The 21,532-nt window shown below is 31.2% G+C and overlaps 2 protein-coding genes across 2 annotated transcripts; both read left to right on the top strand.

Annotated features, from left to right (window-relative positions):
* The first annotated feature begins 2,008 nt into the window (after nt 1–2,008).
* On the top strand, nt 2,009–4,894 carry LOC128191791 (uncharacterized). The gene is made up of 6 exons (XM_052864090.1): nt 2,009–2,109; nt 2,205–2,250; nt 2,433–2,557; nt 3,428–3,580; nt 4,231–4,277; nt 4,812–4,894. Exons 2-6 carry the CDS (start codon nt 2,207–2,209, stop codon nt 4,851–4,853), a joined length of 411 nt encoding a protein of 136 aa, XP_052720050.1. The 5' UTR covers nt 2,009–2,109; nt 2,205–2,206; the 3' UTR covers nt 4,854–4,894.
* A 12,561-nt stretch (nt 4,895–17,455) lies between these two features.
* LOC128191793 (uncharacterized) lies at nt 17,456–19,585 on the top strand. Its single transcript, XM_052864094.1, has 6 exons — nt 17,456–17,561; nt 17,649–17,694; nt 17,893–18,017; nt 18,339–18,476; nt 18,568–18,614; nt 19,508–19,585. The coding sequence occupies exons 2-6, from the start codon at nt 17,651–17,653 to the stop codon at nt 19,544–19,546; spliced, it is 393 nt and encodes a 130-aa protein (XP_052720054.1). The 5' UTR covers nt 17,456–17,561; nt 17,649–17,650; the 3' UTR covers nt 19,547–19,585.
* The last annotated feature ends 1,947 nt before the right edge of the window (nt 19,586–21,532 follow it).

The raw sequence follows: 21,532 nt of genomic DNA, 5'->3' as shown, positions 1-21,532 counted from the left end.
GGCCCCCCCCCCCACTTTCAAAAACGATGCTACGTGCCTACAAAATATCGTGGATACATTGGAAGTTCTATTTAAGAATAAACCATCTTTTACTTTTTTTGATTGTAGTTTCATTTATCCAGTTTTACAAACATATTACTACATTGTTTAGTTAGTCCGTGCAACCTGAATGCCTTAATCGAAAAGCAAACGACCGTAACTTTCTTGGCTGGTATATAATTATAATACCCCAGCGACAGTTGAGCGATTAAAACTGATATGGCGTCCTAATGCTTTTTTTAAATTCATCTCAGCCTTAAGTCGTTACCACAGTCGTCCGCTGTTTTAAATGTACAACTTTTTATATTAAAAAAAAAACGTTATCAGTTAAGTAATTACGCGACCAAGACCGTTTTTGTTGAAAAGCGTGGAGCGTTTGTTCGTAATGGTTATCGGATGTTCTTGAAAATGACTCGATTTGATCGGCTCCCTGCTTATAAAAAGAAGCGTAAAACCAATTGAGTATATGGTTTGAAAACGCCATTATAGGACGTACTTTTTTAAATAGTAAATGTCGAGGGATATTGAAGGCTTGTGGTAAAATGTTATGGTAAAAAGTTGCAGTTATATATCATTTATTTCAACATGTTCAGTGTCTATAAAGCCGAACTAATAAATATTATGGGTTTTTTTTTTCATATAAAACAACGAGTATTAAACATTAAAAAAGCGTTTTTAATACAAATAAAAATGTCTTTACCACATTGAATTTTCCCCAGGATTTAGATATTTTTGTTTTGTTACTCAGTTACATGTATCATAACATTTTAAGGTTTTTATATGAAACTTCTTTTAAATTGGATTATTATTTCTTCATTATGTGTCTGTTGGTGATCTTGAGATGTGACACAATTTTACTAGGTTCAACTAGATGAATAATAAGAAACATCATTTAAAATTATATCCAAAAGTTATATAATCATATGCATACAGTATTCCCAAAGCCCTTTAAACAAATGACCTTAGATTGTTAAGTATTTACCAATTAAAATAGAATTGCAAAATTACTTCGAAGCGTTGGTCGTCGTTATTTATTTTTTACAAGAAAGGGGGGGGGGGGTTGAAGAATGATAATAAAAAAAGACAAGTACTTTTTTTTCAATATAAAACATTATATAATGGGGGTACAAATAATGTTTTAAGATAAACTCTTTAATCAAATTGAAGGTGAACAATCTAAATTGCCAAGGTTTTTTTTATTATGTAAAAACTGGATTGCTTTTTCAAAGTAAATTTGATTTTGTAATGGATCAGACAGCAATAAAATGTTAATCAATTGCATGTTCCACTGTATTCATGCTGTAATTTTTTAAAATAATTTTGTTTTTTACTTTTGCTGGTTTAAATTGTGATTTTGTGAAACTTTTCAAATTCAGAATTTTATATACTTGAGAAGAAGAGATCCATATAAACAAATAACAAAATATCAAATTCTAAAGCTAAAAAAGTAATGCAATTTTCTTTAATCAACAGTATTTCATAGTTTTCAATTGATGGTTTATTTGGTTATAATTCAGTTTCAAAGAAAAAGAAAAACACCGCCTCTATGGTACTTCAAGAATTTGATATTGTAGTTATGACTGATAATAAAACTGTTATATATAAGTTAGTATACCTCAATTCATAAACAATATTTAAAAAAAAAATTTGGGGGGGGGGATAAATTTTGCTAGCTTTAAAACAAGAATTTAAAATGCAAAGGTAAAAGCAGACTATGCTAAAAGAATAGTGTCACAAGATACATGTTTTCGAGATCTCTGTACAACACACAATTTACTTGAATGGGTTTAAATGGGGAAAATAACGTAATAAACAACTCTTTAACACCAAATGGTTTTACAATCACCAACAGATTACTAAGTTACGTTTGTCGGTTTTAGTCGTTTTAAGTAAAATAGGTTAAGGTTAAACAAGAACAAGTGTACTTAAATTTTGCGTAAAGACGCTTTATCATTTTGAAATCAAAAGCGTTCCCCCTTGTGACTTTTGCCTTATCTTTACTCGTATATGAAAGTGTATAAAATCTCACCTTAAGCCAATCTATAGTCACATAAACGAAAACAACAGTAGGTAAGCGTGCCTTCTTCGAAATATTTGAGATTTATGAAACTATTTATATGAAGAATTAAATGGGACAGAGTCATTTCTTTTAAAATATTTTTCAGCAATGAAGCATTTAATCTTCGCCATAGCCATCTCTTTCGTGTTTGCGTAAGTGAAATAATGGATCTAGAATTTTGCATCATTCATTACGTCTAAACACACAATATGTTCTGCTTCAATTTAGTAAAAGATTAATATATTTAAGAGGTTCGAGCCTTTTTTAAATGGATGAACCTTTCTTAAGAAAGGGTTACTAGATGACATCACGTCACGTCATTTCGTGATTTCAGGCAACACCATCATGACATCGCGCAGTTAGTCGACACAGCGTTTCTCCGGCTAGATCTTCACCCTAAAGATGGCCTTCTGGAAATGAACGAATTAACAACTATTTTTACACAACGGGATACAGACGGTAGTTGGTTTGACATTCATTCTACCATTCAGTTTACTATAGATGATCATTTTATAAACCCTGTTTAGTAATATTGTAATACCGGTATTTCAGAACAACGTTATATGTATATTCAAATGCATCAAATACTAGTAGTTCTAACTGAGCATTCAAAGACTACAACTTAGTGGATCTGTTTTATATTTACATTGAATGTATATTTTTCATAATTTTTGTACAGGAAATCAGTGACATCCAATGTTCAATAACAAACGACAAAGCCTAATCAGTAATCACTGCGCATAGGCACACGTTTTGAATAGAAATACTTTGTATTATTGTCACTTTTAATAACGCGTTCAAACGTATATGTACCCAGCAAATTTAATAGGTAGTTTGATAAAAAAAAAATATTGTTAAATCTTCTATTCTATCCCACAAAAAATTGATGAAATGAATGTTTTGTGGGTGCTGCATCTTCTGTCCTTATCCCTTACAGAGAGCGTATATGATGGTTAAAAATCTTTAGAGCGACGATGCATAACTACTTTATAAAAATCAACATAAAAAAAAACTTAAAGCATCAAATGCACGTGTTTGGATATTGTCGGTCCTATAAAACGCGGTATTCAATTTGTCTAAACAGTTTTGTGTGTTATAGGACCGACTATATCCAAAAAATTAAGCGATAAAATGATACTCTCAACGACTAACTTGGTCCCTGTTTAAGTTCCCGCCAATAATCAGTCTTTACCGTGTAAGCCACTCGTAATATATTTTTTACCACCGATAATCAACACTATTTGAATTCTAAAACAATTAATATATTAAACTAAATCAACTGTAACACACGTAATTAAAGATATATTTTCAAGTTATATCTTTTTATAGGAAATGGAAAACTGTCATACGTCGAATTTACAGCCCATGCTCACGATAACCCTATGCGACACGATTTATTCAACTACTTTGACACCAACAAAGATGGATTTCTAACAAAGGAAGAAATGGTAGATAACAATTACCATGCAATGGATCATAACGGTAGGTTAAATAATGATCAATACTATACTCTGACCAAGGAATTGTATGCGGTACATTTCGTTTATTATTTAATATTCATAAACCCCCCAAAATAATGTTCAATAAATATTAATATATAATTCCGTAGATTTCTCCTTTGTAAAGTCACCCCTCTACCTCCATTTATGTTTTGATCGCTCCTCAATTGCCATTTGGGTATGCATAACAGTCAAGAAAAATCAATTTGTCTGCTCACCTGACGGCAGTTATTGACACGACGACGTCAAAAATAAATCATTCAATGCTAAAGTAGACGCCACTCCCATTACATGTAAATACAGGGAAAAAATGCATACATATAAAATTAAGCTAGCTTGAAAGTATACAGGATTTTGCGTTGCAAGCGAGATGAAGTACCCGGATAATAACGTTGAAAAGTGTGCTAGGTGTTCATAGTGACTTCTGAATGAAGGAAAGACGTCAACATTTCCAATTATAAGTTTCCGTAGGAAATTTGTTTTTGATTTTTTGATCATTTCCGAATGAAAAATGATCTGTGTCATCATCAAAAAATCGTCCTAATGTGTTGCATAAGTTTAGCCTCAATTATCTTCATGTGAATTATATAATCATTTATGTGAAGAATTTCAACCATAGTCTTTTTCTAATAGGTGACAATCAAGTCTCGAGAACTGACTTTGACCATTACTACACAAATGTAAGTTAATTTCATGTTATTTATTAAATAGTTGTAAAAATAAGGAACTCTTTTATCATAAAAGCTGTTTTCAGTCTACCTTCCTTGATTATTGAACTACATTTAGATTAAAGATGCAAAAGCATTTCCAATTGTGGATAAAGATAATTTCAAGCTATTTTTTTATTTATTATTTTAGACAGGATAGAAGCACAGTGCATCAAAATTAAAAGATAATAAAATGTGTAGACGTTTCAGCATTTAAAAATAAGATAAGTCATCGAAAGACCTCCACATAAAAAAGCATAATTGATGAACTATTATAACGATCAATTTGAGGGTTTTAATTATTGAATCTTGTTTATACCTCCCAAAATTGTCTGTACGTAATGTTAGAAATAGTATTACCGGTATATTTGTTGATTTGATTGTATTTATATGTGATGCTAAAAGCGCATAAAACTAAACAACAGTGTTTCACTGTTAATCATTAATGCTGTTCTTTAATATCAATTTAATAATGTATCAACTAATAATTATAAATTTCCTTTTTAGATAATACACCACCTTCTTCAACAACAGCAACATGGGCATTGATGTTAATCTTTATCAAATATATTTATCACAAAACAATGAAAGGGATTTGTTGTTTCGATATCATTAAAGAGCGAGAGTAACGAGGCATCAACTGCCTTAAATATTTACAATATTCAGGTTTTAAACAACACAGACTGTGTACGTAGGACATAGTATATTGTGCTGAATGTATTTGATAAAGAGAATTACTGAATTGTAAGAAAAAACGTGTGTAAGACTTTCGTTTGTCCTTTTACATATACCATCCTGTCATTTGTATAACTAGTTGAATTCAAAACGTATCGTCAAATTTCATGTCAAATCTTGACAAGACCTTCAAATTTTAATACGTATTCGTTGTTGTTGTTTGTAGAGGTAACTTTTTAAAAAAAACCTTTCATAACCCATTTAACCAATCAATTGACGAATTCAATAATATTGACATTTAGAAGCTCATTGGGATAATCCTTTCTCTTGAAAAAGGACATAACAGTTAAAAAACCAAAAAAATAGATATCCTTGAGAAAAAATATTTCAATTAGTAACAGTATTGCATAATTATTCTGGTCATAAATAAAAGAAATCGTATTTCGTGTTTTTCGTTCAAAACATTTTAGCTGATTTTGGAACTTTTAACCCTCTCTTTTGTGTTTGCGTAAGTGACATCTCGGATTTCAACATTTAAAATGATTTACTGCACATGTAATATCATCTTTATACGTATTGGAATTGCAAATCTTTTCAGTGGATGAACCTTTCGTTATGTTTTTGGTAAGTTTGATAACATAAGTTGACATCAGGTCACACTATTTCATGATTTTAGACAAAACAATTCTAAACATGCGCAGATGGTCAACCAACAGTTTCTAGATCTTCACCCTGAAGATGGTCTTTTGGAGATTAAAGAATTAACTATTTTCACTAATCTGGATACTGATGGTATTTGGCTTATGGCTACTGGCGTGTAACCAGATCTCGCCGTGTACCATTTCTCGCCAGTGCATTGTTAACTTATTTTTTGTACATAAACTTAAACACGAAAAATGACGTTAAAATGCACTGGCGAGAAATGCTACTCAGCGAGAACTGGTCGCAGGCCAGTAGTTGTATCAGATCTTTTTGAAGGTCTATTCTACACATATTGTAAAGTCTATGAATATTCAGAAATCAGTCAAATTGGTCAGTTAAAGGACTATGTTCGGTATTGTGCATTTTCGCCTCCAAAATTCAAGTTTTTTTTTTCTGAAATAAAATTCAAAATAAGGTGGAAGATAGTAAAAATCACATTAAATATAAATGTGTAAAAAGTTATCACCACAGTGACGCAATAAAATAGAAATGACGTCATGAAGATTGTCTTAATTTGATGAATAAAACAATTCGTTTGTTTACTTGATCAAAATTAAATAAACAGAGCCGATCAAGATAGGGAACTGCGTTTTCTTTAAAAAATGTACAATTAGAAATGAATTAATACAAAGCAGGAGAAAAAACATAAATTTTATGGAATTTGTTCTTGTTTTTAAACCCAAAAGTACAGAATATAAACTTTAAGAACAAAGTCTCCATCCAAAGTCATAAAATGTTTACTTTGAAAATAATTTGCTTCCTTTTAAACTATTCTTTATTTTATCTAAATATGATAAAAATGATATTGTAAAGTATACATATATGAGTGAAATAGAGAAAATAATGGGATATTGATCGATTTGTATAGCTCTCTCCGAATAATACATTCTTAAATCATAGAAATTGTAAGTCTAACTGTTTGATATATCTGTAAATGCAGCACATACCAAAATATGAAATAGAATGTTGGATTAGACACTAAATGATGTTATGGTTTAACTTAGTACTACACGTTATTTGCCTTTTTTTCTTTAACTGCGTACAAAACTTAAACAAAAGCATTCAACAAGTTATTATTTTCTTTCGGAGATGGTGGATGCACAGCTCGGATTGCTGAATAAACAGTTTAAATATAATTTTTAAATGGCCGTTTTAATTCAATTTATCTATCAACGAATTAAGAACTAACATTTTCTACTAAATACATCCAAACAAAAACTTTCAATTGTTGAAATATGTTAAACAAACAACGGTAGCATTTCCGAGTAAAGGCTATATAATAAACTACGATAGCTAATGTATTACCTGTTAAAAAGAGCGTCAAATTAAAATTACATTTGAATGTTTAATACGCATCCTTTTCTGTCACTGAAACTTTCTAGCAAAAATGTGCGTATTATACCCGACAAATTGCGGTACATGTTAATCTGTTACACGCAAAACTGGCCATTTAATAACTTTGTCATGAATTGAGTATATGAATAGATATATAATCAACACAAAACAGGTGGTATTATCAATTATCTACGATACTTATCAATTATCTTAACATCTTACATTCAAATATTGGCTAGTCTTTGACTGTACACAGAGCTTCGTGTTTAATATGTTTATTCGCCTCAATGAACAGTGCTACCCAAAACTGTACACTTCTGATCTTACGCTGCGAAAATATATAGAATAAACTGTCTATATTGTACATTAGTCTAGAATATTGCTTTTGAAATACTAATCAATAATAAAAATTGTTATTAAGAAGGCTGGGTGGTAAACAAATTAACCATCAGATATGCCTTAAACATTAGCATATTATATTTTTGCCCCTGAAATAACATTCACTGTTCGTTATTACCACATGTCATTTACTGGAAAAAATCCAAATAAATAAGCTTTAAAATTTGAGCATTTCACAATGTTTTTGTACAGAGCTCTTCTTGACTTGCAGGTACATTATGTAAATATTTCCTAAAGATGATCATGGGCATTTTGCCCTCAGAACACCAGGGATAAAGTCTTTTACAGAATTTCAACGTCACTAGTTTTTGCAATTTAACATAAAATGTAAAAAAAGGATACGTTATTTAGATGTGAGAATAGAACACAATTACTGCGGTCGATTGGTTGAAACGTTTGTAGTTTGTGGAGAGTAGTAAAGGTCTATTAATATATGATATTAGAAATCAAGAAATAATAATGGTATCGTATTTGCACGTAGAATGTTTTTCCAGTCAAATGTGTAGATAAATCAACATTGTTGGATTAATCACAAAGCAATGACAAACAACATGTGTAATTTATACATATCTTTAAAACGCTTTCAGCAACATATTAAAAACGTTACTAGGCTTAAATTAAAAAAATGAAAAGTTTTTTTTAAAACATTAAAAGATTTTAGAATCATCAGCAGACTAGTAAGAAACGCATGTTGGTTTTGGCAGTACAACGCTAAATAGATCAAAGTTTATCTAAAAACTGTGTTAGAAAATTCTGTCTAGACACGCTTAAATACAATGTTGAAATCAAAATCGTTCTATCTTGTGACTTTCTCTTATCATTACCCATATACGACAGTATGTATATAACCTGACCTGAACCCCACAGAAAAGTTACAGAAAATAGAACATCGGTAGGTTAGTGCACTTTTTTGAAATAGTTTTAATAGTCATTTATAGAACTATTCACCAAAAGAAAATATTATATTAAAAAAAATCTTTCAGCAATGAAGCACTTCATCTTCGTCCTAGCCGTGTCTTCTGTGTTTACGTAAGTGGCATCTTGGATTTTAATATTTAAAATAATTTACTTCATTTCAAATATTGATACATTCATTATTATTGGAATTGCAAACCTTTTCAGTAGACAAACCTTTACTTAGATAACTGGTAAGAATAATATTTTAAGTTAGCATCACGTTAAACTAATTCGGAATTTCAGACAGAACCACCCTGAACATACACAAATGGTCGAACAAGCATTTCTCCGGCTAGATCTTCACCCTAAAGATGGTCTTCCAGAGGAAAACGAATTAACAACAATTTTTACAGACCTGGATACAGATAGTATATTTTCAAAACTCCTTGAAATGAATCATTTTTGACGTCCGTTTCAGATGTTCCTGCAATTTTTTATGCATTTGTACTATGTTCTTGCAACTTCATATTCAGCATTTAGCAAATTCTTGATAAATGTTAAAAACTATCCGTCATGTGCGTCTGATTTGCTTTATTTAATGATTTGGGGCTCAATGGCAAAATTTTAACATTGTGTTTGCTAAAATAAGTCCTGACTACAAACGTTTTCTGTACCTGTATAACTTATTTTACCCCATGACCTTACTATAGTATAATTTGAACGTAATTCATATCTGAAGCTGAAATTTAGTCATAAGGCAATGGGAAACTGACATACGCTGAGTTTGCAGCCCATGCTATTGATAATCTCCAGCGACATCAGTTATTCGACTCCTTTGACACCAACAAAGATGGATTTCTGACGAAGATTGAATTGGTAGATGCAATGGATGTGAACGGTAGGTGTATTCATGATCAAAATTTAGAATGTGTTATGTTTCAATTTCATTCAATTCAAATGAAACACATTTGTTAGTAATTGTCTTTCTTTTACAGGTGACAACCAAGTTACAAAAAATGAATTTACCCATTACTACTTAAATGTACGTGTATTTTCATACATTGTACCAAATGGTTGTTAGAAAGATATAAAGAACATTGCCTTTCTCAAAATAAAAATAATTAAATTAATTTTATTGAAACACTAGTGATCAATAGAAAATAGATGCCATTAATGTTTTAACATTCATTCATAAATTATCCTTCTAACGTTTCATTACCTTTATCATTTAACTTCTGGTAAATTTATTTTCCTTAGAAGTATAGCTGTCTCTCTAAATGAAGATCATTTTAGGTCCCTTGAAATTCATATCAAGTTTTAGATTCTCCAAGATGGGTGCAATGTTTTCTATATTACATTCAGAGCGCATGAAACAAAACAATAGTGTTGAATTGTGTCATCCTCAATATTCAAGTCTTAATTTTGTTCTTTCACATGATTTAAATTTATCATTTTTGTATAAAATTCAACACCTTCAACAGCCGCTGCTTGTTAATGTTTATATATTTTATATAAATATAAAATAAACCAGGGAATTTGTTGAGTTGATTTATACTAGCGACTCTTTGTGTGCAATCAATATCTTGTTGTTCACAATGCATGAAATCTATAATATACCAATTATTAAGAAAATAAATAATTCTTTGTTAGATAAAAAAAACAAGATCATGTGGAATCAGTTTGAAATTTATTTGGGAAGAAATCAGAAGACCTAAGAAATTAGTAGCTTTCATTTAAATTCGCCTAAGGTTGTTCGAGATCTTTTAATATATCGTATCACGGCCTCGAGCTAGAGAGTCGAAAAAGCTTTATTTGTCAAATCTGTTCTATAAATGTCTGGTGTTGTCATTTTTTAATTTCACCTTTTACATGAAATGCTAGACTTATTTAAACTATCTTTTCGTTATGATTCAATTAAAATCAATACGGTTTAAAAAGAGGAAATATTCATGACAACATTGCTGCTCTTTGTATTACAGTTGTTCAATCATTAAGGTCCTCCGTTTTAAACGGACGACCCTATTTTCCCCTATTATTTTTTTTTTAACGTTTTCTCAAAAAAGCTTCAGCCGATTATCACAAAACCTACAGATCTTATTCAGCATACAATTTGTAAGAAATTAATTGATCAACATTTTGGTCGTCACTTCTGATCCCGAGATATTTAAGATTTTTTTTTTTTTTTGCTTGTTCACAATTTTTCTCCAAAAGCGTTAAAGATAGAAATTTCAAACTTTCAGAGATGTTGGAGAGTCTTTAGCCGCAGTGTCTTTTGAATATCCGAATGTCGGCCGTCTCTTCTGGTCGTCACAGGAAGGAAATGAAAAACCTTAATTTTTCATTTTTTCTTACTTTTTTGCTATTTTTTCGATAGCAACGTTTTCAAAACTTCGGAATACGAAATTTGTTTGAAAATTGATCCTCGCATTCTCGAGATTTTTGGCTCCAAAGTCATAAAGCCAGAGTCCGCGTAGCATAGTTGTTAAAGTGGTGGACTTGTGCCCTGTCGACTCGGTTAGTCCCCGAGTGCCGAAAATTTTTTCTTCCTCAATTGTGTTAAGATTTATAATTTTATATTTGAAATGATAGATTTTACTTATTTCCATTTTAGTTTTATCAAAAAATCACAATAATAGCGACATTTTTAAGTATAATTTAAGTATAAATCTTTTGAAATTTCAATAGACGGTTCAATGGAATTTGATGAAGTGTTAAGAAATGATAGAAAAGAACAACTATCCCTATTGTTTACTATGGTACACTCAAACGGAAGACCTTTCGTCTAGTTCTTTTTATATTCCGATTATTTTTTTTTAAACAATGATTTATTGACTGATATGACTGCATCATTTGGAATGGGAAAAAGAACCTATACAAAGAAAATAACAAAATCTTTGAATAGAAAAAATGTACAACTGAAACATAGTAACGCAAAAAAGGCAGATACCATTTCATTAAAATAAGTTAAAGCAGTTATCGATTTTCTGTCAATGAGAGCAAATAAATAATGTAGCGAAGTTCTTCGACAAAAAAAATCATTATAAATTTATCTTTAAAAGTTATGGCGGTCTGAATGGATCACTTCGGCTTTCACACTTCCACATGTACATTTAACGTCAAATATGACCTAACGTTCATTATTCTCAATTTTTTCTACCTCCGCAAAGTGAAGACCTGAACTTCTTAATTTAAAAATTAAATTTTTTGTTAGATATGATATTTCTGTATTGGAAAATAGTTTCAATAGAAAATAAATACTATGAATATTAAGAATTCGATGGCAAAACGCCTGCTATTATATGGAACAATAAAAATGTTGCAACTCCAAAAAAAAGCTTGGTAATGTACCCTGAATTTTTGGGTATTAGCATGTTCAAATGCGAATAAATAAGGAATAATATATCAAGGAAATTTATTTTAAAGTGAGAAACGTCTCGTGTGTCCTTAATAGCGAAGGTGCAAGAGTGCAGTGGTGCGTAGTCGAAAGTTCAAAGGGAAAAGGCAAAGGAGCGAAAAGGCAAAGGTGCGAAAATGCGAAACACGAAGATGCGAAGGCGAAAATGCGAAGGCGAAGGGGTGATTCTACTATCGCCATTTTGCCTTTGCAACTTCGCACTCCCTCCTTCGGAAAGTCGCAAGTTCGCCTTAGACTTTTTTTTATTGCATTCAACAACATAGAATTTGATGCAGGTGTAACGAAGAATATTGACCCGGGTTGAAAATTGACCCGGGGGTCATTTTTCAACGTTGAATATTGACCCGGGGGGTCATTTTTCAACGTTGAAAATTGAGACCAAAATCGTGAAATTTATACCCGGGGTCATTTTTCAACGGTATGAGAAAGATTTTTCTAAACTCTGATGTCCTCGACCCGTTGAAAATTGATCCTGTTGAGAATTGACCCAAACCTCAGAGTTTTGATCTGAACTGTAACTTACTCTACACGGTTTAAATGTACAATCATGCACATATTTGAAAGTTTCAGTTTTAAAATGTACATACTGTCCGATACATATGCGGACGTGGCTAATTTCTTTTCGGCTGATATGTCCAATTAATCATTTAGTTTTTAGATTGAAAATATGATACCCATTTATTATTACAATACTATGTATAAAAGCTAAGAAGATGACCGTTTGCTTCGGAATGGAGCAGGCGGGTAGGGCTAGAATATTTTTTGACATAGATGCCATGGTTTTTATTCCCTCATGTGACAGAATTTAAAGTTTAAACTTGTCACAATCTCTGATAAATACATCTAACAAACATATTGTCCGTCACTTTTAAGGCAATTCAACAATTTTCATATATACTGGGTTTTTTTTTATACGTATATATACAGCATATACATATTTACACATGTTTATAATTTTCTACGACTTAAAAATGATTTTTCATAAACTTGTCTGATTAACTTTATTGAAGCACCATCCAATTTTCTGCATATACAGTCATGGTTCTTCTTAAAAATGCAATTTATTTCTATTATTTTGAGTTTTCAATTCTATTATTTACCTGTAAATTAGAAACACAGGCAACTGACGTAATATATTTTCTCAAAATTAAAAACATATACCCTCTACAGCAAAAATGTTATCAATTTTAAAAAAAAAGTAGGTTTGCATCTAAATATACAGTCGGAGGATGGTTGATCTAATTATATTAATGGTATATACATTAAAAAGGTATGCGAAAAGTATACAACTGATAGATATGTTGTTTGGAGCAGCTGTATCAAGGAAAAATCCGAATTGCTTAAACATGTACAAATTGAAGCAACCAGGACAGTGACAGGGATCAGAGTTAATTCTTCTAAAATTATTTTATATAGTGAGCTTAATTTGGAAACCTTGCAATCTCGAAGGGATAACCATAAACTAATTATATTCTACAAGAATATAAATGGTTTAGCACCATAAGATATGTTAGATTGAATTCAATCATATTTTCTTACTGAACATGCATATAATCATAGATCGAATTAGCTTTTTTACTATATACCACTATATACTTATTACAATAGCTTTGCTCCGTCTACATGTAAATTATGGAATAAAGAAAATTTCATCAACTTTATCTTTCTATTAAGTCAAAACTTTAAAAAACAAAATATACCTAGAGTTTACAAACCTTTCAGTTAAGACAATAGGAAATATTATTTTACGTCAATTACGGAATAAAGCTAGTAAAGCTTACTTATTTAAGGATTTTTTTTCTGATGTGAGTCGATGTTTATACTGTGGGTCTGAATCTGAAGGAAATGTGATTTTTCCCCTGGATATCCAAGATACACTCAACAAAAAGACGAACTTTTTAAACAACTTTTTGACATCAGTGTACCATTTTATATGAACTATATACTTTGTGGTAGTTCTGATTTTTCATATAGATAAAATTGTAAAACTGTTCCCCATGTTTATACTTATATTAGATCTCCAAAGCGTTTTTGATTCTATTAAGGTACACTGTTTAAATTTAAGTATTATACCTGTATATTTACTTAATATATAGTTCCCTTTTATTTACTGTTCTTTTCAAATGGGCTGGATCATGAAAATCTCATTCTTATGTTTGTATCTCTGCAGGTATAAATGAAGGTGATATGTTTGTTAATATAGGTGTGAGTGAACATGTCTACCAACAATATGTCATACAATCATACATGATAAATATTCAGATAATTATTTAATATTCAAGTACATCATGTCTTATATACACATAATATACACATTAAACACGTTTAAATTAAATTAATAATGTAGGTGGCTGTGATAGGAAGGTCAATCATCTACTCCAACGCTGCTGTATGATCTTCTACTACTTATTTCTATTCACAAAATGCAATTTACCAATTCATTGACGAAAACAATTACTGTTAGTAAATTTATGATAAATTTTTGTGATCAAAGCAATTTAGAAACTTTAAAGCAAAATTCTATTGTCATCCTGTACAAAAATTAGGTTGCTAACTTGCTACAGATTCCATGAAGCAGAATTGTTAATGCCTAGAAAAATTAGCGATTTGATGATATTTAGTTACATCAAAAGTTATTCTAACGGAACAAATAAAACACCAAAATTCGGCTTTCAAGGTATAGTTACTACAGCATTGTTCATGAAAGAGTACAATCATGTTAGAATACCTTCATTTTGTAAACTGTTATTGGCTGGATGGGTGTGAATACAAAATTCAGACAGTCACAGTTTTAACAAACTGAGTGGGTGCAAACACAAAAATCTCAATATGACATACTGTAATTTTTTTTATTTACATCCACTCAGAAAATTTACAATGAACAATATCAAAGTTTCAATTTACTGGGTGAACGTAAAACCAAAATTAAATAATATGACGTATTGTAATTTTTTAAAAATTATTTACATTTGTACACTTTTCCAGCAAATTAAAAAAAGAGTTTTACTGAATTGAATATTTTAACGTGTAACCATGTATACTAATACATGTATTATTAAAAACATATATTTCTTTAAAAATATATAGATATCACACACAGCAATTATACGCGAAAAGTTTATTATGAATAAAATAGTTATTACATGTACATATTTAAAGGGATACTATGTAAATTCAAAATTCAAAATAATTATTTAAGTCTCAATTTAACCCCCCCCCCCCCCCCCCGTTGAAACATGTGAACATGTATATCTAAAGAATAAATATATAAAAATTGATAATTTTTAATTAAATAAACTCAAGTTATAAAATTGATTCGTTAATTTGTGCTTCTTTGCTGTTGAATTTTGAACCGGTTTCATGATCAAAATTCCACGATGCGGGTCAATTTTCAACGGATTAGGGTCTTTATTCAACACCTTTGGTCTCAATATTCAACGTGGAATAATGACACCCGGGTCAATTTTCAACTCGGGTCAATATTCTTCGTTACACCAGCACCGAACAGATTTAGCCAGTATCATTTTTTTAAAGGGATTGATTGAAAAAGAACTAGTCTAGTGGTTAAGACAGAAATTGCGCAGTTACTCCAATGAAGAAAACATTTAGAAACACTTAGATTTCTAGCTACCGGAAAATACAATTATGCACTGGAGACGACATAGGTTAGTTGCAGTCCACCCTTTTTAGGGCAGTTACTGCTGCTCTTAGAGTCTTTCTTCTCTAAGAAGTTGTGCACAGTTTATTACATTTTCTCTGAATCTTCAGGAAATTCGCAAAAACCAAGAACAGATTTTTAAAATCGCTGGATTTCCTGGATTGTTGGGGTTAAGGAAGAAGGAGACATTCTTAGAGGATATATTTGACAACGCCCCTCAAAAATTATCACTTCATAATATTCAAAGTGTATATATATATATATGAATATATATTATCATATCCAATTTCTACCCTTTTTAACATTTTAAAACCAACTATTTTCTCATGTAGCACATGCTGTTTATTTCTACGCGGCGCAGCCAATACCTTTTTGGTTTTGCTTTAAGACGCGCCAATTTTGTGTTGCTCATCATTAATCAAATAATTGAGCTAAAGGCTTCAAAATTGATGTGACACCAGCAAGTGTTAGAAGAGAACAAAATATACTCAAATTAAACAAATTAATTCTTTAATTTAAAAAAATAGGTACAATTTGAAATATATTAATACAAGAGAATAGTTAAAGTGAAACATTGATTTTAACTATCCACAGACCATTTAAGGGCAAATACATGGTATAGTGGACGATAGATCTTCCAAAAATACCATCATAAAATATCATGAAAAGTAAGTATCATTTTTGAGCATTAAACGTTAACATTTTTAGTATTAATAACAACAAATCTCTGTTTTTAAAATCAGAACACATCCCTTTTTACCCAGGATTTGCTAACAAGTTGAATGAAGAATTTGTTTAGAAAATAAAAAGATAATACATTTAAAATGTGTTAAGAGCACATTGCAGTTCACGTTACACGATTTAATAAATATCACTTAAAGGATAGGATGTAAGGTAAGGTTTCCGGTCACTGGGATATAACTCAAATATTTTAATTGTGACGCAACAGCAACTACCCATTATTTCAGCCATGACATTAACATTTATATGACTTTATAATTGATTTCAGGTCTTTTTTTGTTCGCTTGGTTTTAATACAGAAAGAGGATGTAGTGAAAAACCTTTGTTTATAGGTTCGGCTTTGGTCCCTTCAAGACTTTGTTATTGTGACGTAACACAAACTTCCCATTATTTCAGCTATGACGTCCAAATTTATATGGCGTCATAAGTAATTACAGGTTTTTTTTGGCGGGGTTTCAATAAATAGAAAAGATGAAGTGATAAACCTTTGTTCTTAGGTTCGGATTCGATCCCTTCAAAACTGTTTCCCTTTTTATAATCGGCAAATCGTTTGCTTTCTTGATCATTTTTAAACACAATGACAATGAAAATAGAAATGATCTGATTAGCATGTTTTTTTTCAATAAAAAATTATACAACTGGAAATATATTACAACAAGGAGCGGAGCAAATTCAATGTGGATTTTTTCCTCAAATGTTTCGATACGCAAGGTCATGCTACATGTAGACGTATGTACAATTTCTAAAAAAAAAAAGAAGGCAAGCTACTAAAAACAAGTTGATAAAACAAGAATATCAACAGTGTCGATTTAAGTCTACATTTCAGAAGTTCTATGTCAGCAATTACAATCTTAGCTTCCGCTTAGCTTCATGCAGATAATCTTGACAAGCAACAAAAAAGGGAGAAAGGCTTACTTGGGTAGCGAGGCGTACTTAACCTACATGAATACCTTCAATTTTACTCGTATTTCCTTATTTTCATTTTCATTTTTACTTTCTCCCTAAAATGTGTGTGTAAGGGGGGCAACTCCATGATAAATCAATTTTTTCATATGCCAACTTAAAAATCCGCAACGAAAAGCTTAAGAAAAAAAAGGCGCAAATTTTAAGTATCTATGACTATGAGTTACATTTAAAACAAAAACGTTCTATTCCTTGCATTAAAAATAAATGAAATAGTATTAAACACTAAACGGGGTCTTTATGATCAACAAAGCATTATGTAACACATGTTGGCTTTGGCAATTTTACGTTAAATAGATTAAAGTTTATCTGGACTTTCTGTTCGCGAATTCTGCATAGACACGCTTTAATACAATGTTGAAATAAAAACCGTTCTATCTTGCGGCTTTTGCCTTATCACTTCTCATATTTGACAGTATATATAACCCCATCAAAACCTACAGTAAAGGTACAGGAAAAGGAACATCGGTAGGTAAGTACAGTTCTGTGAAAGAATATCCATTATAGAACTATTCAGCAAGAAATAAAACTTTTTTTTTTTTTTAAACAAATATTTCAGCTATGAAGCACTTAATCTTCGTCCTAGTCATCTCTTCTGTGTTTGCGTAAGTGACATCTTAGATTTAAACTTTTTGAAATATTTTACTGCATTTTGTATGCTTTCAATTACGATTCCTTTCATTAATACCTTGTAAATAAGTATTAAAATTGCAAACTTTTTTAGTTGACTAACCTTTACTTGCATGTATATTGCTGGTAAGATTAATAACACAAGTTGAAATCATGTCATTTTGTGATTTCAGACAAAACCATCCTGAACAAACACAAGTGGCCGACCAAGCGTTTCTACGTCTAGATCTTCACCCTAAAGATGGTGTTCTGGAGAAAAACGAATTAACAGCTATATTCACTGAGAGGGATACAGATGGTATATTGTTTAAATTTATTGTATTGAACCATTTTGAACGTCCATTTTACACATTCTGTAATTTTATACATTAGAGAGAAATGCACGTGTATCCTCTATTTGCAGCATTTAGCAAATTACAGATAAATGGTAAAATCTCGTGTCTTACTTTGATTTTTATTTTATATGATTTGACTTTCACTGATACGGGGTTAACCAAAAAAAGTCGTGAATACGAGGGTTTTATTTCATGACTTTAATATAGTTTGATTTGACAATTTTTATAACAAACTGAATTGATTGATGCTTTTTTTTTTTAAACGCACTTCATTTATTCATAAGGTAATGGAAAACTGGTATACTCCGATATGGATAATCTTATGCAACGCGAAGTTTTCAACTACCTTGACACCAACACAGATGGATTTCTAACGAAGGTTGAACTGGTAGATAACACTTACAAAGCAATGGATATTAACGGTAGGTGTACTCATGATCAACATGTATGAATAAGTTTAACCTTTATTTCATTCAAGTGAACTGTTTATTAACAATTGTTTTTCTTGTATAGGTGACAACCAAGTTACAAAAAATGAATTTTCCCATTACTACTTAAATGTAAGTGTATTTTCATATCAAACCAAATGGTTTTTAGAAAGATACAGATATTTTTGTCTTTCTCAAAGTTGAAATATTCTTATTAATTCATCTTATTCAAACAATAATTTTCATTGGAACATAAATGCCTTCAATGTTTTAACAAAATACCGTATATCAGTTATTTCCCGTCAATTTTCCGCGAATCAGAACCTAGAAAGGTATATTAGATTTACGCAAATCAAATTTTCACTATTTCAAAGTCATGATGAATTTATAATTCACGATTGTTTTAACCTCTGAAGTGACCGTTTTAATAAGCTTGCCAATGGATTATTTAATAAACAACGAGGCTTGCTTACTTGACAATTATCTGGCGCTTGTCCTTTAATCCCGTAATTCTACCTCTAACTTAACTAACTGAACACAGTTCACCGTACTTTTGTTTACCTGCTTACTTTATGAGGAAAGAGACCTCTAATGCAAGATCTAAACTTTGCATCAAAATAACATTGATTCATTTTCTGCGTTTCGCAAATCGTCCTGAAAAAAGCGGAAATTGGATACACGCGGAAAGAAAACTAATATACGGTATGCTTCATCCGTCTCATTACCTTAATCATTTAACCTATGTTAAATTTAATTTCTGTAGAAGCATAATTGTCTTTTAGAAGAGAATCTTTTTAAGTACTCTAAAATTTATATCAAGTTAATATCTTCCCCTAGATGGGAAGTTAAAATAAGTATATGTACTTGTAATTATCGCGTAAACATATGTATGTGTTCAAAATGTTGATCTTACAATGTCAATTTGTGACGTTAAGAGTCCGTAAAAAAATAAATGTTAGCTTTTCTCAAAGTTTTGGCCTTAATTTTGTTATTTGACATGATTAAAATTTAACTTTGTCTTGTAGCTAATCCAACACCTTCAACAGGCGCAGCTTGGGCGTTAATGTTTATATTTTCTTAATAAAATTACTTTAAAAAGTGTATGGAATTTGTTGAGTTGATTTATATTTAGTGACTTTTTGTGTCCAATTAATATCTTACAGTTCCCAGTTCCTGAACTTCACAATCAAGCAATTATTCAGAGAAAAATCATGATCATGTAAAACCGGTTTAGAGTGTATTTTGGGAAGTAATCACTACCTAAAAAATTCTACATGTTTTATTTTAATTCAACCGAGATATTTCAAGAATTTTTCAAAATATTTTTTTTTGGTTAGAAATAGCGCATCATTTGTTTTACTTGTTAACCAGGTTTTTAATTTATTTCTACTCTTCTGATATCGACCGAGAGAGTCAAGTAGGCTTTGTTGGTTAAAATTGTTAATAAGTGTGTAGCTTTGTCGTTTGTTTTTTTGAGTTCACATGAAATATAACACTTATTCAATCAATCCTGAAATAACACAGTTTTCGCTTTGATTGGAATTTAGATTAATACTATTTAAAAACAAAACAGAAGCCAACATGCCTTAACGGTCACTCGAGTACTTAGCCCATACACAAATCTGTTGAGGATTATCATTTGCGTTTGATTAAGCGTCATTCTGAATTATAATGAAATCCAAAATATGATAATGACCACCATCTCCTACCTGAAATCTTGCAACAAGGAAAATTAAGCCTATAACATTGGCGAAAAACTTTTCAAAAAGACAAGAGTGCACGACCGAACATTAAATCATATTGGAAATAATTTTCTATATTAGTTAACTTCAAACAACAATTATGTTAATAATTGTATTTATGTGTTTTCATTCATTCATTCATTCATACTTTATTTCCCTCATATGAGGATTATTTCAGAACATACAAGTATACATACATGCAACAAAAATCATTATAAGACAAAGCATAAGTATTTACATATATACAAATAATAATAAGGGGGGGGGGGGGGGAGGTCCTACACGGGGGACGGGGCACACACGTACACAGGTTATGCTGCTAACATTCGGTTGGGTTGAGATTTGAGGGTCTGATTATAGCGTGCAGCAGTGTCTCGGATGTAACGGAAATTAAGTATACGAACTGCACGTAGATCTTTTTCTGACAACCATGTGAAGTATTTCCCACCTAGAAGAAAGAAGAATATATCATTCTCAGTCATGGCACACAGGTCCGCGGAGAGGTGAATATCAAAAGAGTTGGTGATCTGATCCCACCAGTATGTACGTAAGTCATTAGTAGAGGGACAGGAACAAGCGATATGTTGAAAAACGTCTACAAACATGGTGTTGCATAGTAGGCAGATAAAGGGAGTCTGTTCCGGAGGGCAAGCTATAAGCTTGCAGATAAATTTACAAAGAGAGATTTCGTATGAGTTGGACGGAATAGACCAGATGAAACTTGGGTTTTGGTTTTGGATAATGGATTTGAAACGGTAAAAATCATTGTCATTTATCATTCTAATGTTACGGTTTGTTTGGTGTAGCTTAGATACAGCAGATCTCACTATCTTTTTCCAAGTCTGTTTCGGTGGAAATGAGCAATCAAGGAGCCACGTTTGTAGGTATTCAGTGAGGCTGTAAGTGGACAAAATATTGATGACATCCGGAATAAACCCTCGCTGTTTATTGGAAATGTTCTCCAGGAATGAAAATAGGCGTGTTGAAAATATCTTCTTTGAAAGAGACTGGTGATCCATGAGACAGAGTCGGCCTAGAAATAAGAGTTTGCGGATATCTATTTCCGATTTGATAGGTAGAACGTTGAAAACACTTTCACAGATATCGGATCTTGTTTTGGTCGGAAGATTTTGTGCATTTTTGCAAACAAAATGTTGAAAAACATTTAGGCGTTGAAGATCGTTGGTAGATATATTGCTCCATAATTCACAACCGTAGAGGACTGTGGGAAGAACGATCGTCTTATAGAGGTGTGACAAAGTAAGCGGGTTAAGATAGTTGGAGCCTATATCGTTGAGAGCAAAATAT

The sequence above is a fragment of the Crassostrea angulata genome, chromosome 7 (assembly GCF_025612915.1).
Source record: "Crassostrea angulata isolate pt1a10 chromosome 7, ASM2561291v2, whole genome shotgun sequence".
Lineage (NCBI taxonomy): Eukaryota > Metazoa > Mollusca > Bivalvia > Ostreida > Ostreidae > Magallana > Magallana angulata.
Note: the sequence above shows the minus strand (reverse complement) of the source record. Positions and strands in the feature narration are given on the sequence as shown.

Bases quoted from the DNA above. Each gene is read 5' to 3' on its own strand.
- LOC128191793 (XM_052864094.1), top strand. From the start codon at position 17,651: ATGAAGCACTTAATCTTCGTCCTAGTCATCTCTTCTGTGTTTGC. The intron at 17,695-17,892 runs GTAAGTGACATC...TTGTGATTTCAG, and splicing joins GTCATCTCTTCTGTGTTTGC to ACAAAACCATCCTGAACAAA. The intron at 18,615-19,507 runs GTAAGTGTATTT...TTTGTCTTGTAG, and splicing joins TTTCCCATTACTACTTAAAT to CTAATCCAACACCTTCAACA.
- LOC128191791 (XM_052864090.1), top strand. From the start codon at position 2,207: ATGAAGCATTTAATCTTCGCCATAGCCATCTCTTTCGTGTTTGC. The intron at 2,558-3,427 runs GTAGTTGGTTTG...ATCTTTTTATAG, and splicing joins TACACAACGGGATACAGACG to GAAATGGAAAACTGTCATAC. The intron at 4,278-4,811 runs GTAAGTTAATTT...TTTCCTTTTTAG, and splicing joins TTGACCATTACTACACAAAT to ATAATACACCACCTTCTTCA.